The 25,635-nt window shown below is 35.7% G+C and overlaps 1 protein-coding gene across 1 annotated transcript in view; it reads left to right on the top strand.

Annotated features, from left to right (window-relative positions):
• Positions 1-6,689, top strand: part of LOC101714214 (olfactory receptor 7E24-like) — a 237,541-nt gene extending 230,852 nt beyond the window's left edge. Inside the window, exon 2 of the mRNA XM_087209753.1 lies at positions 4,247-6,689. Within this exon, the coding sequence (XP_087065879.1) occupies positions 4,247-5,189 (943 nt within the window). The 3' untranslated portion in view covers positions 5,190-6,689. The remainder of the gene's footprint in view (positions 1-4,246) is intronic.
• Positions 6,690-25,635: the final 18,946 nt, after the last annotated feature.

Below are 25,635 nucleotides of genomic sequence, written 5' to 3'. Positions count from 1 at the left end.
AATGATAATAATATGTTTCTTGCTCTATTGAGACAGAGCCGCAAAACATTTGTGGAAATTCATTTTTTTCTTCTTCCTCAATTATTACTACTATGTCCTAAAAGTTTGTGAGAACGTGAGCCAATTTGGCTAATTATGACCTCTGTGCATTTAGCTTCCAAGGTCAAATAATAGTAATTAGCCCACGCCTCAGCCCTTCAGTGAGATTTCTCTGTTGAAATTGGCTTCATATGAGTCTCCTTCTCCATGGATTTTCTGCACTGGGAAGCTCCCATAAGAGATGCATTGACATCAAGCCTGAGGACAGAACCAGTATCCACACTTGATGCCAGGCAGTAGATGAATATGAGATCCATGCTCCATGATCATGACCAACCCCAGTGCTGATCAGTAAGTGCTGAGGCAGATGAAGAAGGGTGGAGGAAAGACTGTCTGGAGCTTTATTTAATACTAATCAGTACAAGCAGAGTTTGTGTAGGATGATTGGAGGGCAATAATGTGATAATATCAGATATGAGGGCTGTGAAGTTTATGATCTGGGTTGTGGGTTCAAATTTTTACTTTCCTCTCAGAGTGGTTCTACATCCTAGAAATAATGCGTCAGCAATAGTAGCAAGTATATCCAATTAAACTATTTCCTAAACACTCCAAAACATTTGGGAAGGTGATGATGCAGATGAGGGGCAGGGTGAGAAAACTATTCATAACATTATTGACAGAACCCTGAGTGTCCGGTGCTGATTTCTGTGTTACTTGTTGAGTGGATCAATTCAGCTGCATAGTCTTCCCAGGTTATAAATGCCACATTGTATTTACTTTACAAAAAAGACAGTGGCACAACATTTTAATCTAACTTGTGCTATAAGTATAGGTAGAAAACACTGAAGTTATCCAGAGCAGGAGGGAGGAAATGGATAAAAGTGGATCAACAAGCTGTATTTTATATCTGTACTAACTCCCCAAGAGGATGGTAACATGCATGTGCTGAAAACACATATTCAAAATAAAATAAAATAATAAAATAAAATAAAAGAGTGGAGTAGGGATAGAGGGAGCCTGGACAGGACAATCTAAACTGGTAGTAACTTTGACAACTCAATCATTTCACTTTTCTGTCACTCTGGAATGACAATCTGCTTCCAATGTTCTTCCTTCAAGGAGTTTCTGGTCAATGACAGGGAAGATCAGTCAGTAACAACCACTGCAACAGGCATAAGAAGGACTGAAATCACACAAAAGATCATATAGAATGCACATTCATTCAGCACAGGCTTCTGTCTTTCTTCCTCTCTAGGATACACTCGCAGGTGTCCACATCTGCCTTCATTCATGTAATCAATCTGAAATCTGAAAATGATACTTAAAGCCAAGTTTTGATTTTGTTGCTGCTCAGGAAACAGGAAAGAATTTAAAGACCTGAAAGATAGTTGTGATTATGATGGCCCTACCTACTTCCTGATGGTTGGAAAACAAAAACAGATTAGTGAATGTCATCAAGAGACTGAAAATGTAATGTTAAATTCTTCTCATTGAATGTATCACTTCTGTAAAATAGAACAGGTTGTTAGTATCTCTGAGACTCAGTGTTGCTATCCCAGATGATTACTATTTGAGACAAGTGCATTGAGGAAGGATTGAGCAGATGAGAGCTGCTGCTCATGTGATTAATATGTGAGGAAAGCATAAAATCACAGCAAAAATTAGATATTATTACTCATAGTAAAGAGAAAATTAATCATGTTTTTCAAGAAAAATATGGTATGAATAGAAGTTTCTGTTTTCTTCTTTAGATGACATGGATTATTTCTTGTATAAGAACATACTGTGAATTAGGAGAGGTATGATTAACTCTCTTTAACTTCTCATTCTGCAGAGCCTATACCATCTCTGACACAGAGAAAATATCAAAAATAAAAATGAGTATTAATCAGTGACTGTTTGTTTCACCACAGTCAGTCAGTGTGTCATCAACATATTTGGTGCTTTCCTGTCTGCCCTTTTACCCCTTTCATTAATGATCCATCAGACTAGAAATGAGGTAAAATAGCTCTTTTGAAATATGTCATGAATATGGGTCCAATAATTCTATTTAACTGTAGTGACAACTTCAAATTATTCAAACCGTGTATCAATGTTTCATGGGTACCAAAAGGAGAAAAAATTCCAAAGTGAAGCACTAGTCTAAACTTAAGCCTTGGGCTAAGACCTATTAATGTTTTCACATTACTTGATGGTCCCAGGGACTTTAACAATTGTAATCATCACCAAACTCACCATTGTCTTAACATAGAAATCCTTTATGAGAAAGAAGCCACGTGACCAAATATTTACTTGTTCCCAAATTTAGATTATATGGTAAACATATTCTTGCAATGAAACTTACTGCATTTTCCTTAGGTAGTATGAACACACAGAGGAAAGAGTAACAAAGGTTCAGAATATTTTAGCTGGACATTTAATATAATATGTTTATTTCTTGAGTTCCAACCCAGAGGATTGTCTCTTCTACTAGAGTCAAATGAAAATAATATTTTTAATGTAAAATGAAAGTTTTTGTTAAATTATTTTCAAAAGATTATTTGCACTTGGGCTTCAGGGATATTTGTAAATACAAATAGTAAGAGGACATAGATGTAGTTTTAATGACTAAGTTGTTAATTCAGATAACATGTGAAGTTCATTACTACCCAGAAAACTGTATATATATAATATATATTTGAGGAACTCAGAAATTATACTCTACCCACAGTTTTGTGGGGGAAATTTAATTTATGCATGTTCTGGAGAGAAAAATAAAAAAATTGAAAGCATTGCCTTTGTACTAAACTGACCAATTAAATCATGGCTCACATCTGGTAATGCTATTTATTATCTAATTCATTTGAAGTACATGTATGTACTGCACACACACAAAAATAAGTTCACACACTGATGTAAAGTAGATTATAGGAGCAATAGGAGTTATATGCTACTTAGATGAGCTTTAGATATTTTTCATGTAAGTCCTTAAGAAAAGGTTTTATAGATGGAATAATCAATACTGATGATGTAAAGTAGAACATCCTTAGGGAAATATATGAGCTTTAGGTACTTTCCAGGTAAGAAAAGGCTTTATAAATAAAATAATCAATACTAATAGGGAAACAATAACAAAAAGATCTATCCAAAAATTCCTGACTATAGTTGCCTTTGGTGACATGCTGTGTGGACAGTAGAGTCATACAGAGATATCAAGAATCAAAGGTTCACAGATTACAATTAAAATCAAAATCAAATTTTGAATCTGAACCAAATATCATACAATTTTCACATTGCAATATACATAGTATTCATTAGTGATAGTAAAAACAGTTAATGTTAATAAAATAAAACACCATGTTCTAATGTCAGGAAATACATTTGGGAAGTTGTTTCCAACACTGATGTAGGAAGAAAACCACAAAGAAATTCATAAGCAGATATTTGGATCAAACTGGATATGATTTTAGGCCAGATTATCTGTATAATTCAATATTTCACAAGATAAATATATTGATAAATGGGACAGGAAAACTTTATTCTATACAATCATACAATCCTTTAAAATACTCATAAAATAATTATATAAAGTAGATAATTACTGGCACCATATTACAACTGGTGAAACAGATGTATTCATTCATTTTTTCTGGGCTTTACTGTTTTGTATTGTTTGCAAACTATATCATAGTGAGAACTGTCAAAATACGCACATGTTTTGGATCACATCTTTTTTTTATGAATGTTAACTGTCAAGATTAATTGAATATGCAAATAATATGGTCTAAACTTTTGTAAGAATTTTACTAACATTAGAATTATTGGAACATTGAACCTTGATTTTGAAAGAACTAAGGAAAATTTGAGTATTTCTTCATTTCCTTTACAATGATTTTTCTTAAAAAAAGGAAAACTATTACTTATTTTTAATTTATATTAAAATAGGCTTTATTTTAATGAGATCATGAACTTCTTATCTCCAAGAAGGTCTTGTGATATTGCTCAGTCGGGAGTCCCTAAGATGGGTGTGGTCAAGAGGAGGTGAGTAATATGCAATAAATAATAGAAGACTTATAAAACTTTGGTTCAGTACAAGTGGAAAATTTTACCTAAGTTGTAGAACATGGGAAATTCTGTACTTGTGAATATGCAAGTGTAAAACCCACAGAGTGTGCTGGATGTCTACTTCTTTATTTAATTTTCCATACTTTTTTTTTCTTTTCAATAGGTGTCCAAACAATACAGATACCTGGAATCTAACAGCTGTGTTAGAATTCCATATCACAAAACCTTCAGAGGATCCCAATCTCCAGCCCATCCTCTGTTTGATCTTCCTGTTCATGTACCTGGTTATGGTGCTTGGGAACCTGCTCATCATCCTGGCTGTCAGTTTAGAGTCTCAACTCCACACCCCTATGTACTTCTTCCTCTCCAACTTGTCTTTAACTGACATCTGTTTCATTTCCACCACGCTTCCAAAGATGATTGTGGACATCCTAACTCACAAGAGTGTCATCTCTTTTGTGGGCTGCCTGACACAAATGTCTCTGCTTATTCTTTTTGCATGTATGGATTACATGCTTCTGACCGTGATGGCTTATGACAGGTTTGTGGCCATCTGCCAACCCCTGCAGTATTCCTTCATTATGAACTTTTGTGTTTGTGTCTTCTTTGTTTTCATATCTTTTTTATTTAGCCTTATGGACTCACAATTGCATAATCTAATTGTCTTAAAGTTCACTTATTTCTATGATGTTTCAATTTCCAGCTTCTGCTGTGAACCTACTCAAATTCTTAAGCTGGATTGTACTGAAAACTTTACCAAAAACATGATCACTTATTTTGCTGGTGCCATAATCGGTTTTTTCCCCATCTCAGTAATATTATTCTCTTATTATAAAATCATTTCCTCCATTCTGAGAATCCCATCATCAAGTGGGAAGTATAAGGCTTTCTCCACCTGTGGGTCTCACCTGTCAGGTGTTTGTTTATTTTATGGAACAAGCATTGGGATGTACCTTGAATCTACTCTAGCACATTCTTCCAGAAAGAGCATGGTGTCTTCCATAATGTATACTATTGTGACTCCTATGCTGAATCCCTTCATCTATAGCCTGAGGAATAAGGACATTAAAAATGCCCTAAGAAAGCTCTACAGCAGAAAATTCTAGAATCCGCATCTGAGGCAACCGAACAAAATTTACATGGAAAGAGGCATCAATTCTACACATCTAGTTCTGTAAAGTTTACCTTCTGAACATTTCTAGTAGTTTGATTACTTTAATTCCTCACCATATATCATAACCAGAATGGTAGAAGACATGTTCATGAGACTGGAAGAATGCACTGTGATTAAAATAAATAAGCAATTTTAGTTTTAGAAAATGAAAAATTTTGGAAATGCATCATTGTGATGCAGTTCAATGAGGGGGCAATTAATGATACCGAAGAAATGGGTAAATGTTAATTGTTATATATATTCACCACAATAAATAATGGAAATACAAGTTGTTTGTTAAAAAATAAAAATCAACTGAATAGTACACATAAACCTCCTTTGAATACATAAATATACCAAAACTATGTAGACATTCCTTTTCTAATCTTTTCCTTCCTCAGTTAACATTAAGAATTTCTTAATGATTCAGATGAATGAAATGTTTTAGTTAACCCTGACTGCTGGGCATCAGTCCTTCAAGTTAATATAATAGTAAGTGATTAACCTATGTCTCTAGCCCTTCTGTGGCTCCATACCTCTGTCTGTGCTTCTTCAAATTTGCTGGGGCAGGCTTTTGATTGCCCAAGGAAACTCTTACTTGACATGGTGTTCACTGAAATGCTAAAGACAGGGGCTGAGCCTTCATTAGACTCTTGGTGGAGAGAGACACTTTGATTCTTCATTTTCTTATTCATAACACAGCCAAAATGCTGAGGAATCCAGTAAGTGTGAGTAAGACTAAGGATGGAGGAAAGACTGTCTACTGCATTATTTCATCACCATGAAGACAAACATCATAGCTCTTGTGGCCAAAGAGGACACCAATATGCAGGATTTCGGCTAAGAGTACTATGAAGTGTTGATTCTTGGGGGTCCCTATTGCAAACTTATCCTTCACAAAAATTATTTGCTGTCCTGGGACCCTGGATCTACTTCCCATCAACATCAAGTCCATGATCCCAGAAAATGTGTTTCTGTAATTTGTTTTCTTAGAACACCTAATGTTTTATTAATATGATTAAGGATATAAAAACAGCAAAATAATGACAGCAGGTACCAGTTTACAGAGCTTCCAACATGCCAGGGCTTGATCTTTTCATCATGTACAGCTTGTTCCGTTTCACCTTCACAGTCCCACATTGTTATTGTTTTATAGATAAAGAAGGAATCTAGCATATTTTGTAGTTTCTGGTGTGCTTTAGTTAGAAGAGAATGATACTTGTTAAAAATTAATCTGTTTGAGGAATGACATAGGGCATTTTTACTGGAGAATCATAGCATAGATGTGCATTGTCAATGCAACCAGCCACTTCAAGTCCCTGTCACTGCAAGAAGCAACATCCAGTTCTCTCTGTGCTCTCCATGGTGGGAGTTTGGGCAGCTGACAGGGAAGAATGGGGGGTGTCACTTGCTGTGTCTATTATAGGAAGGATTGCTCTGGACTACAGGGAAAGATAAGAGAAACATGTACATGGTCATTTAGCACAAACCACTCTATGGTAATTCTTATATGAGTATGGGTTAAGTAATTTCATCTCATAAAGGACATGATATTTCTATCACATTAGAGGAGACTGGGCCCTGGGATGGAAATGAGAAAAATGGACATCTTTGTTTTGTATCCCTCTCTGCTTTCCTATGCAAAATGTATGTAAATGTCCCCATCTCTCTGTGCTCTTATTCCCTGATGGAAATGGGGAGAACAACTCCCTTCTCCACAAAGTATGTATCATGTAGTCTAAGTTTGGAACTTTATAAACACTGGGCATTGTGGTTTATTAAGATAAACCATTAATTAAAGATAAAGTAGATCCATTGAAAAATGCAACTGTCAAAGGGCTTTCAGGCCTGTAATGATGTCAAACTCTACAGTGTGTCTTAGTGAAGGGAAAGTAGTAATAAGATTTACCTGACTCTCACTTTTTGTTTCTTTGGATTCTTTTTTCTCTTCTCCAGAAAATTGTTAGCCTTGATCTTTGAACAAATGAATGTTGGAGATGCTGCTGCACAGAATTATAGTTCCATGTACTCATGACATAGACATGAAAAAGAGAAATTTTCTCTTGTCTGTAGGTCTATAGGACATTCTTGAAAAAAATAAATGCACAGAGAGGAAAGCACTGAGTATTTTGAAGCCACAGTGATTAGGAAATATTCTGAGGTTAACACACAGCCCTATTTTTTATGCTTCTTATGTGTCAAACAAGATATAGACAGGTTAATCATTAATGAGAGAGAGTCATGACACTTCAATTACAAAATATACATGTATATAAGGACAAAAATAAATGGTAACATTACCAAAATAGAAAAACAGTAGAACAGGTCAGAAGATATTTTACATAAATTGTGTGAGGATTAATCCTGTCAAAATTGATAATAATATAAAGCTTTTTTTACCTTTATTCTTCATGTTAACGATATTATAAATAGAGTGCCCAGTACCTATTGACTCTTTATTCAATGCAGTTGTATAAATTAGAAATCAACTGAGGTCACAATGCTGAGTCTAGGTGACATTAAACCCAGCTCTGTGTCACTGAAAAAATTAAATTGCTCCTTTGTTGGTCACTAAACATTTTTGGTTTTTCTAAACATCAGAACATTTTAAGAGACACCTGAGGAATATCTATAAACACTTTCCAGTTTCTTGAGTAGGAATTAAATCAGAGAACAATACATACTTTTCCTTTTCAGATCCTGTGTTCCTGGTCTTCTACCATTGTTCACCTGAGTGTTTATGAGGTCGTTGTGTATAAAAGGAAATGAATAACAGAGGAACTTGTAATGGAAGAGTTTTAGAATAATTGAGTTTGATAGAACTGAAAAACACTGCTGCACATTTTAGAACTCAAGTCTGAATTCTTGAATATGAATACTTTGAAGTCCAAATATGTTCAGAATGTTGGGGTACTTCTTTTTACAACCATCTTCCTATTTCAAAAAAACATCAAACAATAAAGAACCACAAACTCTCATGAGTGTCTCAGAATTGTATCTTATGTGTCTTTTTGAGGCTCGAGTATTGCAGCCCTTCCTATTTTTACTGTTTCTGTCTATATATCTGGTCATGAGACTTGGGAACACTCCTCATCCTCACCATATGATCTGGCTTCCAACTCTACATCCCATGTTTCCTTTCCTATCCAGCACTCCTCAGCTGACAACTGTTTCATTTTTACCATGGTCCTGAAGATGATTGTGGACATCCAGGATCACTGTGGAGTCAGCTGCTCTGGGGGTGGCTTGACACAGATACATGATGTCATCACTTTTGATTGTATGAATGACATGCATTTGACAGAGATGGTCTTTGACAGGTTTGTGGCCATTTCTTGTCTCTTGCATTACCCTTTCAATGTGAACATTTATCTAAATTGATTTTTAGTTAGAGTTCATTTTTATTCACCTTTGGTATTCCAAGCTGCACAATTTATTTGTCTTACAATTTCCCTATTTAAAGGATATGTAAATTGCTCATTCTTTGATACACTTCCAAATTCCTTGATCTCACCTGACTTGCTTGACATCTTTAATAATTATATAGCCTTGAGTTTTCTGGAACTACATGTTTTTCCTTTTAAGTCATCTCTTACTTTTTCTAAGAAATTGTTTTTTTCAATTCTGAGCTCCATCATTGAGAATTTCAAAGCCTTCCTTAATGTGAAGAAAGGATTCACCTGTCTGATTTTGTTTATTTTATGTAACAGATGTTGAAGTACCTGCATTATATTATTCCATAAATGGCTTTATAATTTCATTACATTGTGGTCATTCCTGTGCTGAATCATTTCATCTCCATCTGAGGGAAAATAATGCTAAAATGTCCTAATTAGGTGTTCCTGTAGGCCAGTCTAATTCAGTACATATGACATCCACTGAAATGAAGATTGGAAAAAAAATACCAAAATTCAATATAAAGACCAATAAATCCTGCCTCCTTGATCACATTATTTTGGCAGTTTAATGGTCTGAATTCAGCATTATTGTTCATGATAGAATGATAGCTTCAAGGACTGTGTAGGGAAAGAGTATTGAGTTTTAAAATTGGATACAAAGTTTTAGTTTGTGAACATCAAAAATATTCAAAGGGAAAAGGGAACCAGGGAGGAAGAGCAGGGGGAAGGAAATAAGGGAAAGAAAAAAATATGAAGGAAAAAACAGAAACAAAGCTTTTGTACATGGGAAGGGGTGGAGAGGTTGAAGGGAGGGAAAGGGAATGGGAAAAAATAAGAGGTAAGATATATCCATGAAGGTACAAGTTCCCATGAATGAATGTAATCATACTGTATACCTAAAATGTGCCAATAAATTTAATGAATAAAAAAACTTTTGCATATTTATGATGGTGATGGTTTTACAACATGTAATTAATGGCATGTCATTAATGGCACTGAAGTGTGTACTTAATATGGTTAAAGGGTAAGTTTCCATTGTGTATCTATTATCATGGAAAAATGGAAATAAAGAATACATGAATCTTTTTAAAAAGATAGAGATTTAATAAGTGAATAAAACACCCAAGATTCCTGTTAGAAAAATCCAGGGCTGAAACCAGGACAGTAACCAAACAGGCCTTTATTGAAGTGGGGAGAGACCTCCCAGGTTGCCTCTGAAACACAAGGGAGAATGACCCCTGGAGGCTTAGTGTGCTTTTTTAAAGCACTGGGTGCATCCACTCTCCTAGGGCAGAGAAGGTGAGCCATGTGGTTGCCAGAAGCACCACCACCACCACCGAGGAAATGAGAAGACACATAAACAAGCCTCAAAAACAGACTTCCAGGTCACCTACAGAAACCCCAAAGGGAAATGAGATGGAACAATGTGATACTCAGCCACCTGGACTCTCTGAACTGGCAACAAAAGAGGATCTGTGAAAAATGAAATCAGAAATAATTACTCAGATAACAGCAAAGATTGTGCTCATAGTTCAAGACATGATTAATAAATCTAGAAAGGAGCTGAGGAATATGATGGAACCCCAACATAGCAAACAAATGGAATCCATAAAACAGATGCAAACAGATTTCCAGGAGTTTAAAAACTCCATCGAAAGTCTCCACAGCAGAATGAACCAATGTGAGGATAGACTTTCACAAACAGAAGATAAGATTGCAATTAGTGGCCAGCAAAAGAAAAATTGCTTTAAAATTGTAAGGGAACACAATAAATCAATCCAGCAGCTGCTAGATGATGCAAAGAAGAATAACATAAGACAGATTGGAGTCAATGAAGAAAGAGGAGAAAGTGTAGATGACATAAAAAAAACCTGTTCTCAGAAGTGATGGCAGAAAAGTTCCCAAGCAGGGGAAAAGAACTTGACATACACATAAGTGAGGCATATAGGACTCCAGCTAGCCTTGATCAAAAAAAATCTACACATAGGCATATAATAGTTAGGATTCCAGAAATCCAACAGAAGAACAAAATTCTACAAGCAGTGAGAGAAAAGAAACAAATCACATACAAAGGAAAGCCCATCAGAATCACAGCAGATTTCTCAATGCAAACCCTCAAGGTAAGAAGAGCTTGGAGTGATGTATTTCAAGCCCTAAAGGAAAACAGCCTCTAACCCATATTGATGTACCCTGCAAAACTCTCTTTCAAAATTGAAGGAGAAATAAGATACTTTTACGATAAAAAGCACCTGAGGAACTTCATGAATACCAAACCAGCACTCAAAAACATTTTAGACAATACCCTAGGAAAAGACAATGAGGATCTCAACCCCAGGAAGCCCAGCAGAATGAATCTGTTGGGTGTGAAAAATTAAATGCAAAGGGGGAGAATCCAACAAAAAGAAAAATTCATGACAAAGTTTTTAAAACTTTTAACTTCATCTCCCTAATGAGTGTATAATTCAATCTTGTTATTGTACTGGTTAGTATTTTTCTGATTCTAGAGTTGCACACATTTCCTTGTGCTATACTTGCTATTTATCATCTTCTTATGTCTACATTTCAATTGGGTTGTCTATTAATGATCTGTAAGAGTTCTTTATATATTCTGGTCATAGGTTATATGCATTGTAAATATGGTCTGTTTAAGGACTACTTTTCATTTTAATGATGTCATATAAAGTTTTAAATTTTGATGGAATCTCATTTATCAATTTTTTTCTTTTATACATCATTTTTTTTGTATCCTAGGAAGTTCTTGCCTACCCTAAATTCATACACTTTTTCCCTTATAATTTCTTCCTAAAGTTTTATACTTTTAGGCTTTCATATTTAGTTTCATAGATCCTTTCATGTTATTTTTATGTATGGAAGTAAATGGTGGAGCTTAATTTTTTATATATGGATACTGGGTGTTCTAGTGCTGTTTGCTGAAAACACTATCTTTTCCTCAGTTCTTGAATTGAGTTTTATTCTATAAAATGATAATAATAAATATTCTTTCAAAACTCAGTGGACCATATATGTGTGGTTCTATTTCTAGATTCTCTGTTTTATTCAAATGATCTATATGTCTTTCCTTACACCAACACTGCCTTGATTACCGTAGCTTTAGAAGAAGTCTTAAAATTATGTACTAAATGTCTTCCAACACTGTTTTTGTTTTTGCTTTTGTTTTTAACTTTTCTAGGTTCTTTGTACTCCTACATAACTTTTAAATTTCAATATCCAATTCTTCATTTATAGAAAGTATACATAGACCTGAATTTGTATATATACCTTGTGTTTTCTAATTCTGCTAAGTTCAAATACAAGTTCTAGGGGCTACTAGAGATTTCATAGTACTTTCTCTGTAGATGATCATTTCATCTACATGTAAAGATTTTGCTTCTGCCATGCCAATCCTATCCTAGTTGTGTCATTTTATTGCCAGACTATTTTGGTGGGGACTAGGTTTCAAAGTTCAATGGACAGATGCAGAGTAGGCATATCTGTCCTTGTTCCCCACCTCAGGGAGAAAGCATTGTATCTTCTCCATTCATATAAGGCATTCTCACTGGAAGTATGGAGTACATGTCTTTAATCTGTTGAGAAGGTTCTGTTCTACTTCTAGTCTCCTCATAGCTTTTACCATGAACAGCTGTAGAATTTAGTCCATTGCTTTTTCTCCAACTAGTGACAGGATCATATGGCTTTTTCTTTTCCTCTGTTAAAATGACTTTTGGGGATAGATCTTCCAATGGTGAACTAACACTGCCATCCCTATAACAAAATCACTTTCTACATACTGCCAGATCTGACTTCTAACAATTTGTTTTGTTAAACAAATTTCTATCTATGTTCATACTTTTTTCTTCTATTATATTTATCCAGTTTTAGGATTATCACAGTGTTGATTTCCTAAAATGAAGGGAGAAGTGTCCCTTTTTTTTATGCTTTAAATGTTTGTTATAATTTATCAGTTAAACTGTATATGAGCCTGTTGTTGTAATATAGGTAGGTTTTCAAGCTAAAAATATACTTTCTTCAATAGGTGCTATTCAAATTTTATATTTCCTTCAGAGTTAGTTTCATTAATTTGTCTTCCAAGGTACTTCTTAGAAGTTGTCATTTATTTCAAAACAAATTTTTGAAATATGCTTTCTATATCCTTTCAAATTCTGTAAAATCTGTGGTAATTTCTCCTGGGTCTTGATATTTTAATTTTAAAAAATGTATAATTGATATTATGTAATAGGAAGTAAAGGTCTAAAGGAGCAGGGGAAGGGGGAGAGGTAGTGGAAAGGAAAGAAGGGGAAAACATGAGAAAAGGAAAAATGTGGAATCAAAATCTTTGCAAATATGGAAGGGTAGAGGGGGTTAAGGGAGGGCAGGGGAAGGGAAAAAAAATAAAAACCAAGGTAATCATGTAATGGTACAAGATCCAAATGATGTATGTAAATGTATTATATACCTAAAGTGTACCAATAAACTTAATGGGGAAAAAAAGTATTGGGTGCAGGCTAGGTGACCTGGAGGCTTCTGTTTTGTACAGGGTCAGCGGAGGGGTGGAATGTGATAGATTATGGAAAGAAGAAGGCTGACTTGGGGGGGAAGGGAGACATCTTCGGGCTGGGTGATCTATCACCTACTAACTATGGTGGGACATCAAATATACTTATGGATATTATTTTTCCTTTTGTCTCTCTTCTTCAGTTTTATGAAGTTCTTAGAGATTGGACAACAGGTACACATTTGAATAATTATGAGCTTTGAGCATTATACTCCATGATCATGTCATAATTAATAATAAGCCTGTCCCTCCAGCACTTCATTTGATTATTGAAATATAGTTGGCTTCTTATCTGTGCTTCCTATTCCACTGATGGCTGCATCAGGATGCCCTTGTCTGACTTTTTATTCATAGAAATCCTGAAAATTGTAACTGAGGCTTCAAAGCTCACCAGGCTTGGAGAACTGGTCTTGGGATCTGTACTGATTGGTCATGACACAGCAGTAAAGTACCATAAACCAGTAATGGCAGAGAGAGCCTACTGATATGCAAAAGACTCTTAGAGTAATAGTTAATTCATCTAAAGAACAAACATGACTACTTTAATAGCCAGTTGGGGAGATTGTAATATTTGATGTTTGTACTACAAGAACTGTGAAGTGTGTGGTTTTGATTGTGGTGAATGTACTGCAAAACTCATTTAAAATTTGCTTTCCAAACTCTTTACTTCTACTTCTCATAGATATCTCACTGACAACAGCAGAAGCTAATCCCCTGTAAATTGTTTCCTAGGCAGTCTAAAAGGATTGTTGAGGTAAAGATAAGAACAAGGAGGTGGATGAGAGTAACTACAACACCCTGAACTGCTATCATGACCTGTACCTAGCCTAGTGCACAAAAATATGAACAATAAAATATCTGTTAAACATTGTTGGAATTTGCACTGTTTTACAAAAACAGAGGCTAATCTCTGTGGCTTCCACAGAACTGGTGCTTTCTTGGTTGCATATTTTCCCATAGAACTAGAGATACACTTCATTAAAGGAAAAAAGGCATTATTTGAATTGTGTTTTTATTATTATTACACTCTTTTCAAAATTCTTGTTGCTCTCTTTATGTCATGCAAGTGAGAATTCCAGAAAGCATATGTGGAGGATAGTTCTTTGAATTCCAACAATTGATACATGAGAAATTTTTCTACTAATCATATTTTATCCCATTAAAAAGTCAGTCATCTACTATATTATCTGACACTAAAATAATTTTACAAATATTCCTGAGCAACAAAATCTCTTAACTGTGTCTCTGTCATGTACACCTGGGCCATATGAGTCCATTTAACAACATCTACAAAAACAAAAAAGTCAGAGATCATGACACAATTACTTCCATGATCATAAAAACAGAAAAAGATACATAAAGAGAATGTGGAGATAAACTACCTGGGAATAAGCCTGAGGAATATTACAGAATATGACATAATTTCACATTGTTCTACCTCCAATACCACTTCAATATTTATCAATAAACTTGCTAATTTCATGGTCAGCAATCAGGAGAGAATTATTATTAGACATAACTTGCAGATATTTTAAAATGTATTTGTTGAATGTAAGATAATATAGCAGAAAAAGACTAGACTTTTAATGGGAAAATGTGATTTATTGAAAATTGCTCATGTATATATCAATGGTTGGATTTCCAACCATTATATCACATATTTTTTTTTGGAGTTCTCACACAATACAAATAGAAGAGCCCTTAATAGGTCCTTGCAAACTGTCTTTCCTTTGTCCAAAGTCTTTTTGGCATGAGCCACTCTGGATCAACCAGCTTATAATAAAGGATTCCATTTAATTCATAATGTGGTACATCTCTGTAGGCCCAAATCTCCTGGTCCTATAACAAGACCAGTAAGTGCAGATGGAGATGAAGGATAGAAGAACAACTTTCAGATGCACTGCTTCCTCATAATGAAGGCTTACATGACACCTTATCTAATCAGAAAATATATATATTTTTCCCCCATTAACTTTATTGGTACATTTTAGGTATAAAATACAGTTACATTCATCATTGGGACCTTGTACTATTACATGAGTCTCTTGGTTCTTATTTTTTCCCCTTCCCTTGCTTCCCTTCACCCCCTCCACCCTTCCCTATTTGCAAAGACCTTGTTTCCATATTTTTCCTCTTCTCATATTTTTTCCTTTCCCTTTTTTCTCTTCCCCTACCCCTCCCAATTCCCCTGTTCTTTTAGACCTTTACTTCCTGTTACACAATATCAGTTGTACATTTTTTAAATTACAACATTAAGATCTAGGAGACATTACCACAGATTTTACAGAATTTAAAAGGATATAGAAAGCATATTACAAAAATCTTTTTTGAAATAAATTTGACAACTTCTAAGTACCTTGGAAGACAAATTAATGAAACTAACTCTGGAGGAAATATAAAATTTGAATAGCACCTATTAAAGAAAGTATATTCCTAGCTTGAAAACCTACCTATATGACAACAGCAGGCTCATAAACATTTTAACTGATAAATTATATCGAACAATTAAAGCAGAAAAAGAAAGAACACTTCACTCATTTTAGGAAATCAACATTCTGCTAATCCTAAAACTGGATAAAGATAATAGAAGAAAAAATATGAACATTGATAGAAATTTGTTTAACAAAACAAACTATTGGAAGTCAGATCTGGCAGGATGTAGAAAGTGGTTTTGTTATAGGGATGGCTGTGTTGGTTCAGCATTGGAAGATTCATCCCCAAAAGTCATCATTTTAACAGAGGAAAAGAAAAAGCCATATGATCCTGTCACTAGTTGGAGAAAAAATATTGGACTAAATTCTACAGCTGTTCATGGTAAAAGCTATCAGGAGACTAGAAGTAGAACAGAAGCTTCTCAACTGATTAAAGACATGTACTCCATACTTCCAGCGAGAACACCTTATATGAATGGAGAAGATACAATACTTTCTCCTTAAGGTGGGGAACAAGGGCAGATATGCTTACTCTTTATCTGTCCATTAAACTTTGAATTCTAGTCCCCACCAAAATAGTCTGGCAATAAAATGACACAACTAGGATAGGATTGGCATGGCAAAAGTAAAATCTTTATATGTAGTTGAAATGATCATCTACAGAGAAAATACTAAGAAATCTCTAGGAGCCCCTAGAACTTGTACTTGAATTTAGCAGGATTAGAAAACGCAAGGTATATATAAAAATTCAGGTCTGTGTATATTTGATATAAATGAAGAATTGGATATTGAAATTTAAAAGTTATGTAGGAGTACAAAGGACCTAGAAAAGTTAAAAACAAAAGCAAAAACAAAAACAAAAACAGTGTTGGAAGACATTTAGTACCTAATTTTAAGACTTCTTCTAAAGCTACAGTAATCAAGGCAGTGTTGGTGTAAGGAAAGACATATAGATCATTTGAATAAAACAGAGAATCTAGAAATAGAACCACACATATATGGTCCACTGAGTTTTGAAAGATTATTTAACATTAGCATTTTATAGAATATAAATTCGATTCAAGAGTTGAGGAAGAGAGAGTGTTTTCAGCAAATGGCACTAGAACACCTGGTATCCATATATAAAAAATTAACCTCAGCCATTTATTTCCATACATAAAAATAACTTGAAGGGATCTATGTACCTAAATATGAAAGCCTAAAATTATAAAACTTTAAGAAGAAATTATAAGGGAAATGTTTATGAATTTTGGGTGGGCCAGATCTACCTAGGATACAAAAACATGATGTATAAAAGAAAATTGATAAATGAGATTCCATCAAAATTTACAACTTTCAATGACATCACTAAAATGAAAATTAGTCCTTAAGAGGACCATATTTACAATGCATATAACCTATGACCAGAATATATAAAGAATTCTTAGAGCTCATTAATAGACAACCCAATTAAAATGTAGACAAAAGAAGATGATAAATAGCAAGTATAGCACAAGGAATGGTGTGCAACTCTAGAATCAGAAAAATACTAATCAGTACAATAGTAAGATTGAATTATACACTCATTAGGGAGATGAAGTTAAAAGTTTTAAAAGCCTTGTTATGACCTTTTCTTTTTTTTGGATTCTCCCCCTTTGCGTTTAATTTGTCATGCCCAATGGATTCATTCTGCTGGGTTTCCTGAGGTTGTGGTCCTCATTGTCTTTTCCTAGGGTATTGTCTAAAATGTTTTTGAGTGCTGGTTTGGTATTCATGAAGTTCTTGAGGTGCTCTACACTTGATCTTAGACAAAAGGCCAAGAAGCAATTCTGAGGTGCTCTTTATCATGAAAGTATCTTATTTCTCCATCAATTTTGAAAGATAATTTTGCAGGATACATCAATCTGGGTTGGAGGCTGTTTTCCGTTAGGGCTTGAAATACATCACTCCAAGCTCTTCTTGCCTTAAGGGTTTTCATTGACAAATCTGCTGAGATTCTGATGGGCTTTCCTTTGTATGTGATTTGTTTCTTTTCTCTCACTGCTTGTAGAATTTTGTTCTTCTTTTGGGTTTCTGCAATCCTAAATATTATGTGCCTATGTGTAGGTATTTTTTGATTAAGGCTAGCTGGAGTGCTATATGCCTCACTTATGTGTATGTCAAGTTCTTTTCCCCTGCTTGGGAACTTTTCTGCAATCACTTCTGTGAACAGTTTTTTTATGTCATCTGCACTCTCTCCTCTTTCTTCATTGACTCCAATCTGTCTTATGTTATTCTTCTTTGCATCATCTAGCAGCTGCTGGATTGATTTCTCATGTTCCCTTACAATTTTAAAGCAATTTTTCTTTTGCTGGCCACTAATTGCAATCTTATCTTCTGTTTGTGAAAGTCTATCCTCACATTGGTTCATTCTGCTGTGGAGACTTTCGATGGGGTTTTTAATCTCCTGGAAATCTGTTTGTATCTGTTTTATGGATTCCATTTATTTCCTATGTTGGGATTCCATCATGTTTCTCAGATCCTCTATTTTTTTATCTGTGTCCTTTCTAGATTTATTAATCATGTCTTGCAATATGAGCACAATCTTTGCTGTTATCTGAGTAATTATTTCTGATTTCATTTTTCACAGATTCTCTTTTGTTGCCAGTTCAGAGAGTCCAGGTGTTTGAGTATCACATTGTTGCATCTTGCTTCCCTTTGGGTTGCTGTAGGTGATCTGGAACTCTATTTTTGAGGCTTGTTTACGTGTTTTCTCATTTCCATGGGTGGAGTGCTTCTGGCGCCCACTTGGCTCACATTCTCTGCCCTATGAGCTTTGAATGGCAGCAGGGGAGCTTCCTTCTGGGTGCTGGGACTGGCTATAATCAGGAAATATATTAATGTCCATTGCAGCAAAGAGGAATATGAAGTTTAGGTATGTGGTTGTGTATGAGTTCCCTGATGCTCAGTCAAGTTTTTGATCTCCTTTTACCCTGGTTCTCTTTCCCATAATTATGTCAATCATGAACCCAGTGAATAAATCTCTTCAATCTCTTTCCTTAGTTGCCTTAAATGTGTATCAAGGTTATTAGGAAGAGAAGATGTAGCAGGTCAAGTACATGAGGACGAGGAGAAGGGGATTGAGCAGGAGGAAGAGGAGCAGAAAGAGCACCAGAGAAGAAGAAGGAAAACGGCACCAAAATTACACTGTCAACTAATTCTCAGTGCTTCCAAAATGCCAGGCTATGAGCTACATGTTACATGTTGCTAATTTCATTTCAACTGCATGATCTTCTATAAGCTATATGCTCCCACACTGTTATCTTACAGAAAAGGAATGAGGACAGCATGTTTGTGCAGTGTATCCCAGACTGGTAGATTGAAAACAGTGAAGCCTTATTTGAATTGATCTGGTTACAGACACAGGGTGTTTTGGTTGTTGAATCATAGCAGCTCATGGTGCTGATGAGGCAGTCAGCCACTCCACATCCATGCCACTGCTGGATAATGTGTCTTGCTCACTGTGCCTCACTTTGGGAGTTTTGGTATTTGGTAGTGGATAGCAAAGAATGGCAGATGCTGCATCTACTACAGGAAAGATAACCATGAATCACAGGAAAATGTCACAGAAGTGCACACATGGTAATTTTGTACAGCCTCCTCGAATATATTCTCATGGAAGACCATATCTTTTTCCAGTCTTGTATCACTTCACTCAATCTCAAAATAAGAAGTAATATCAAGGTATTTTAAATTCCTACTTATAAAACTGGAAAATGTTTAAGAACATAACTCAGGGATCAAAGACCTTGATGTGAAACCAGAAGCTTTGAATTGTTTAGAAGAAATCTGGGGAAAACACTTGAATCCATAGGCAAAGGCAAAATCTTCCTGACTAGTACTCCAGTCATTCAGGGAATAACATCGAGGATCAACAAATGTGATTTTGTTGCAGCCTGACTGGGACCTGCTTCCTCTGGCTTCCTCCACCAGCTTTTGACCAAGACAGGCTTGTGACCAAGACACCACCCCTCCCCCCTGGCATGGCCACCAACCACCAGCTTGGCCAAGCAGGGCCAAGCGGGGCCAAGTGGGGCCAAGCATTTGCAGCCTGACTGGGACCTGCTTCCTCTGACTTGCTCCACCAGCTTGTGACCAAGACAGGGTGAATAGGACCCCCAGGCATGTCCACCAGCCACTAGCTTGGCTGTGCCAGTGCCTCCAACAACAGGCCTCCCCCACCCCGCCTCTGGCCTTCTGGTTATGCAGCTACTTGGTTCCATATTGCAGAGCCACAGGGGGACATAAAAGCCATTGTCCTGAGCTGCAGAAATGAACAACAGAGGGCCCCTCTCAGGCTCCCTGATGAAAAGAAGTCCACTGGAAAAGTGAAGAGAATCTCTGCAATAAAGGCACACCAGGCAACCATGCTTGTTTAGTAGGAGGGATCATCAGCTCCCATCAGAACCTGGACTGTCTTCAGGGGAAAGGCAGATGTAACCTGCAATAGAACATTACATAGTGCAACCCTTCAGGAGGACAGGGAGCTCAAATTGGGACATGCAGCCAGAAATCTGCCTGAATCTCACAGGTCTGGGATTAGCTTACTGAGACTCATTGACTTATAATTGCACACTACTGCCCACATCGTCTATTGTGACACCCGAATCATACTCTGAAGGAGGCCCTTCATTTTTAAAGGTGATAGATTAATAACTACCACAAATTGTCATTCTCTAAGATGTATTTGATGCTATGGTGTTGCTGATTGCATCTCTTGGGCTAAGGTATTGTGATTGATCTAAGCAGTTGTCCTTCCTGGTATAATGAAAATGAGATAGCTTCAGAGCCATTAGAGACTCAAAATCTAAAGACCAGCTATATTTGAAAGATACCTCTGAGAAGCAATCATTCATTACATAAGGATTCTAAATACATCAACAAAGATACTTACAATAAACAACCTCAAAATATCACCCCAGGAACTAAACCAAGAACAGTACCAAAAACAAAAATGAGAAGACATTTAAGTAAGTTAAAAACTCAGACTTCCATCCCACAAAAGGCAACTTCTGGGGGAAATGAGGTGGAAAAGTCTGATAATCAACCACTTGGACACCCTGAACTGATAGCACAGGAAGTAACAAAACAGATGAATGAGGCTCTAGAAAAATTCAAAGCAGAAAGAATCTCCCAGATAACTACAGAGATGGCAAGCAGAGTGAAAGACATGACTAGAGGCTCTAGAACAGAAAATGGCAAAGAAAATAGATGAGGTCAGAAGCATGGTGGAAGCCATGAATCCCCAGCATAAGAAAGAAATGGAAATCATGATCACCGAACAAAAGAAAGAAATGGAATCCATGAAACAGATTCAAGTAGATATTCAGGAGATTAAAACTCCTTTGAAAGCATGCAGAGCAGATTAAGAGAATCTGAAGATAGAATGTTAGATATAGAAGACAGGATTGCAGTTAAGGACCAGGAAAACAGAGATTTCTTAAAAATAATAAGGGACCATGAGAAATCAATTCAGCAGCTGCTAGATGATGCAAAGAAGAATACCATAGGACTGATAGGAGTCTATGAAAAAACAGGAGAAAGTACAATTGACATAAAAAAAAAACCTGAAGTTCACAGAAGTAATAGTAGAAAACTTCCCAGACAGAGGTGGAGAATTGGGCATACAGATAAGTGAGGCACAGAGAACTCCATCTAGCCATAATCAAAAAAAAATATCTACACCTAGACATACAATAGTCAAGATGCCAAAAACTCAACAGAAGAACAAAATCCTACAGGCAGTTAGAGAAAAGAAACAAATCACCTATAAAGGAAATCCCATCAGAATCACAGCAGACTTCTCAACACAAACCCTCAACTCAAGGAGAGCCTGGAGTCAAGTATTTTGAGCCCTAAAAGAAAATAACTTCCAACCTAGATTGTTGTGTCCTGCAAAATTATCTTTCAAAATCGATGGAGAAACTGGATACTTCCATGAAAAAGAACACCTGAGAAATTTCATGAACACCAAACCAGCACTCCAACCAATTCTAAGAAATATTCTAGAAAAAGCCAATGAAGGTCACAACTCCATGAGGCTCAACAGAGGGAAGCCCCCAGGCAAAGGTAAGAAACTAAAAGGAAAGGGGGAAAGATAAATAAGAGCCAACAACAGTAAAACATCATGACAAGGATGAGTTAATACCTATCACTTATAACAATCAATGTTAATGACCTCAATTCACCAATCAAAAGAAATAGACTGGTAGAATGGAATAAGAAGCAAAATCCAGCAATATTATGTATACAAGAAACACACACCTAACTCATAAAGAAATTCATAGACAGAAAGTAAAAGGATGGAAAACAGCTTTCCACGTGACAGGAACCCAGAAAAAAGCAGGAGTAGCAATCTTATTTGCAGACAAAATAGATTTCAAACCAAAACTAAGAGAGACAAAGATGGTTACTATATCCCTTTGAAGGGAACAATCCAAGAGGAAGAGATGACAATCCTAAATATATATGCAACAAATATGAATGCCCCCAACTACACAAAACAAATATTAATGGACATGAAAAACCAAATAAACACTGATATATTTGTAGTAGTGAACCTCAATACCCCACTATCACAAATAGACAGATCATCTAGACAAAAAATTAACAAAGAAATTCCAGAACTGAACCAAGCTATTGAACAAATGGACTTAATAGATATTTACAGAGTGTTCTACCCCACAAAATCAGAATACACATTCTTTGCAGCTGCACATGAGTCATTCTCCAAAATACACCACATTCTAGCTCATCTGACATGTGTAAGTCAATGTAAAAGAATTGAAATTATCCCCTGTATATTATCAGACCCTAGTGCAATAAAATTGGACATAAAAACATAAGAAACTGCAAAATTCACACAAATGCCTGGAAATTGAATAACACACTCCTGAGCAACCAATGGTTCACAGAGAAAATTAAAGAAGAAATTAGACAGTTTCTACAAGTAAATGATAATGCCAGTACAACATACAGGAATCTATGAGACACAATGACAGCAGTTCTATGCGGGAAATTCATAGCAGTGAATGCCCATATTAGGAAAACAGAGAGACCTCAGATCAATAACCTAATGCAGAACCTCAAACTCTCAGAAAAAGAAGAGAATAACAAACACAAAGCTCGCACAAGAGAGGAAATTATAAAGATCAGAGCAGAAATCAATGCAATGGAGACTAAGAGAATGATAAAAAAAATTATTAAATAATTACCTGTGTGCCCTTCACCCCGCACAAGTAATGGGGTAAAAAATAAGAACCAAGATATATCATGTACAGGTACAAGCACCCAATGATAAATGCAAACAAATTGTATACCTAAAGTGTACCAATAAAATGTACCAATAAAATTAATTTAAAAAATATTGAATCAGAGTTGGTTTTTTGAAAGAATAAATAAAATCGATAAACCTTTAGCCAACCTTATCAAAACAAGGAAAGAAAAGGCTCAAATCCATGCAATTAAGAAGGAAAAAGGGGAAGTCACAACAGACCCCTATAAACATGGGTGCACATATATCTCTGTGTTATGATTCTTTTAATTCTTTGGAAAAGATGCCTGGTAGGGGAATAGCTGGATCAAATGGGACCTCTAGCCCTAGTTCTTTGAAGTCTCTCCAAACTGATTTCCACAATGGTTTCACCAGTCTGCACTCCCAACAACAATGGAGAAGGGTTCCTTACTCCCCACACCACCGGCAGCATTTGTTATTGATTGATTTTTTGGTAGCAGCCATTCTTTCTGGAGTGAAGTGGAATATCAGTATTGTTTTCATCTGCATCTCTCGAATGAAGAGTGATGTTGAACATTATTTCATATGTTTATTTGCTGCTTTTACTTCTTTGAGAAATGTCTGTTCATTTCAGATGCCCATTTTTGAATTGGGTCTTTGAATTTGGGGGGGGTCTGATTTTTTTCAGTTCTTTATATATTCTAGATAGTAGTCCTTTGTCAGAGGTAAAGCTGCTAAAATTTATTCCCACATTGTAGACTGCCTCTTAGCTCTGTTGGTGGTTTCTCTTGCAGTGCAGAATCTTTTTAATAAGATGAGATCTTAGTTGTTGATTCTTTGTGGTAGTTCCCATGCTACTGAGGTTTTGTTCATAAAGTCTTTTCCTATGCCAATGTCTTCAAGAGTACTACTTAACTTATCTTCCAGCAAATTTAATGTTCCTGTGTTGATATTTAGATCTTTAATGCCCTTCAGTATTAGTTTAGTGTGTGGTGATAGGCATGGGTCTAGTTTTAATCTCTGGCAGATTGAAATCCAGTTTTTCCAACACCATTTATTCAATAGGCTATCTTTCGTCCAATGATGGTGGTTGGCTCCTTTGTCAAAGATGAGGTGGCTGAGTATGTCTGATGTTGTTTCTACATCTTCTAATCTATTTCACTGATCCATGGGTCTATTTTTTGCCAGTACCATGCTGTTTTTATCACAATGGCTTTGTAGTATAGTTTCAAGTTGGGGATTGTGATACTCCCAGCCATGTCTCTGTTGCTTTTGCTGTTCTAGGTCTCTTCTGGTTCCAAATGAATTTTTAGATCGTTTTCTCTAGTTCCATGAAGTATATTGTTGGAATTTCAATTAGGATTGCATTGAATCTATATAGTAGTTTTGGAAGTGTGGCCATTTTCACTCTATTGGTTCTTTCTACCCAGGAAAAAGGGATGTCTTTCCATTTTCTTATATCCTCCTCCATCTCCTTTTTCAGACTGCTATAGTTTTCAGTGTAAGGTCTTTTGCTTCTTTGTTAGGTTGATTCCTAGATATTTCATTTTTTTAGATGCTATTGTAAAAGGAATTGTTTCCCTAATTTCTCTCTCAGTGAGTGTACTATTTGTGTATAAGAAGGCTATTGTATTTGAGTGTTGACCTTATGTCCAGCTACTCTACTGAATCTGTCAATTAAGTCTAGAAGTCTTTTGGCTAATTATGTTGTGTCTTCTATGTAAAGTATCATATCATCAGCAAATAATGACAGTTTCACTTCTTCCTTTCCTGTCTTTATTCCTTTTATTTCTTTCTCTTTTCTAATTGCTGTGACTAATGTTTCCAGAACTACATTGAACAGGAGTGGTGATAGTGGGCATCCTTGTCTTTTTCCTGTTTTTAGTGTGAATGTTTTCAGTTTTTGACAATTTAGCATGATGTTGGCTGTTGGTTTTCCAGAGATAGCCTTAATCAGCTTGAGATAAAGCCCTTCTATTCCAATTTTCTGTAGAGTTTTTATCAAGAATGGGTGCTGGATTTTGTCAAATGCCTTTTCTGCATCTATTGAGATGATCATATGGTTTTTGTCCTTGACTCTGTTAATATAGTGTATTACATTTATTGATTTATGTATGTTGAACCATCCTTGCATCCCTAGGATAAATCCAACTTGGTCAGGGTGTATGATCTTCTTGATGACCCTCTGTATTCTGTTTGCCAGTATCTTGTTGAGGATTTTTTCATCTATGGTCATTAGGGAGATTGTTCTATAGTTCTCTTTTTGGGTTGAGTCATTCCCTGGTTTGGGAATCAAAGTAATACTTTCTTCCAGGAATGAATTTGGAAGTATTGCTTTCCTTTCAATTTCCTTGATGAGTTTAAAGAGTAATGGTGATAGTTCTTCTTTAAATGTCTTGTAGAATCAGCAGTGAAGCCATCAGGACCTGGGCTTTTCTTTGTTGGTAAATATTTTATTACATTTTCAATTTCACACGTAATTGGGGTGTTTAGAATTTCTATATCTTCTTCATTTAACTTTGGCAATTCCTATGTATCTAGAAAATCTGTCCATTTCTTCTGTTTTCCATTTTATTAGAATACAAGTTTTCAAAGTAGGTATTGAGGATCATCTGGATTTCTGCTGGGTCTTTTGGAACTTCACATTTTTCATTTTAATTGCATGGATTTGTGCCTTTTCTTTCCTTTTTTGATAAGGTTGGCTAAAGGTTTATTGATTTTATTTATTCTTTCAAAAAATCAACTCTTTGATTTATTAATTTTTT

The sequence above is a fragment of the Heterocephalus glaber genome, unplaced genomic scaffold, assembly GCF_053883595.1.
Source record: "Heterocephalus glaber isolate CG9 unplaced genomic scaffold, H.glaber_assembly_v1.0 deba00001060, whole genome shotgun sequence".
Taxonomy (NCBI): domain Eukaryota; kingdom Metazoa; phylum Chordata; class Mammalia; order Rodentia; family Bathyergidae; genus Heterocephalus; species Heterocephalus glaber.
The sequence above is the reverse complement of the archived record's forward strand: the minus strand, read 5'-3'. Positions and strand labels throughout refer to the sequence as shown.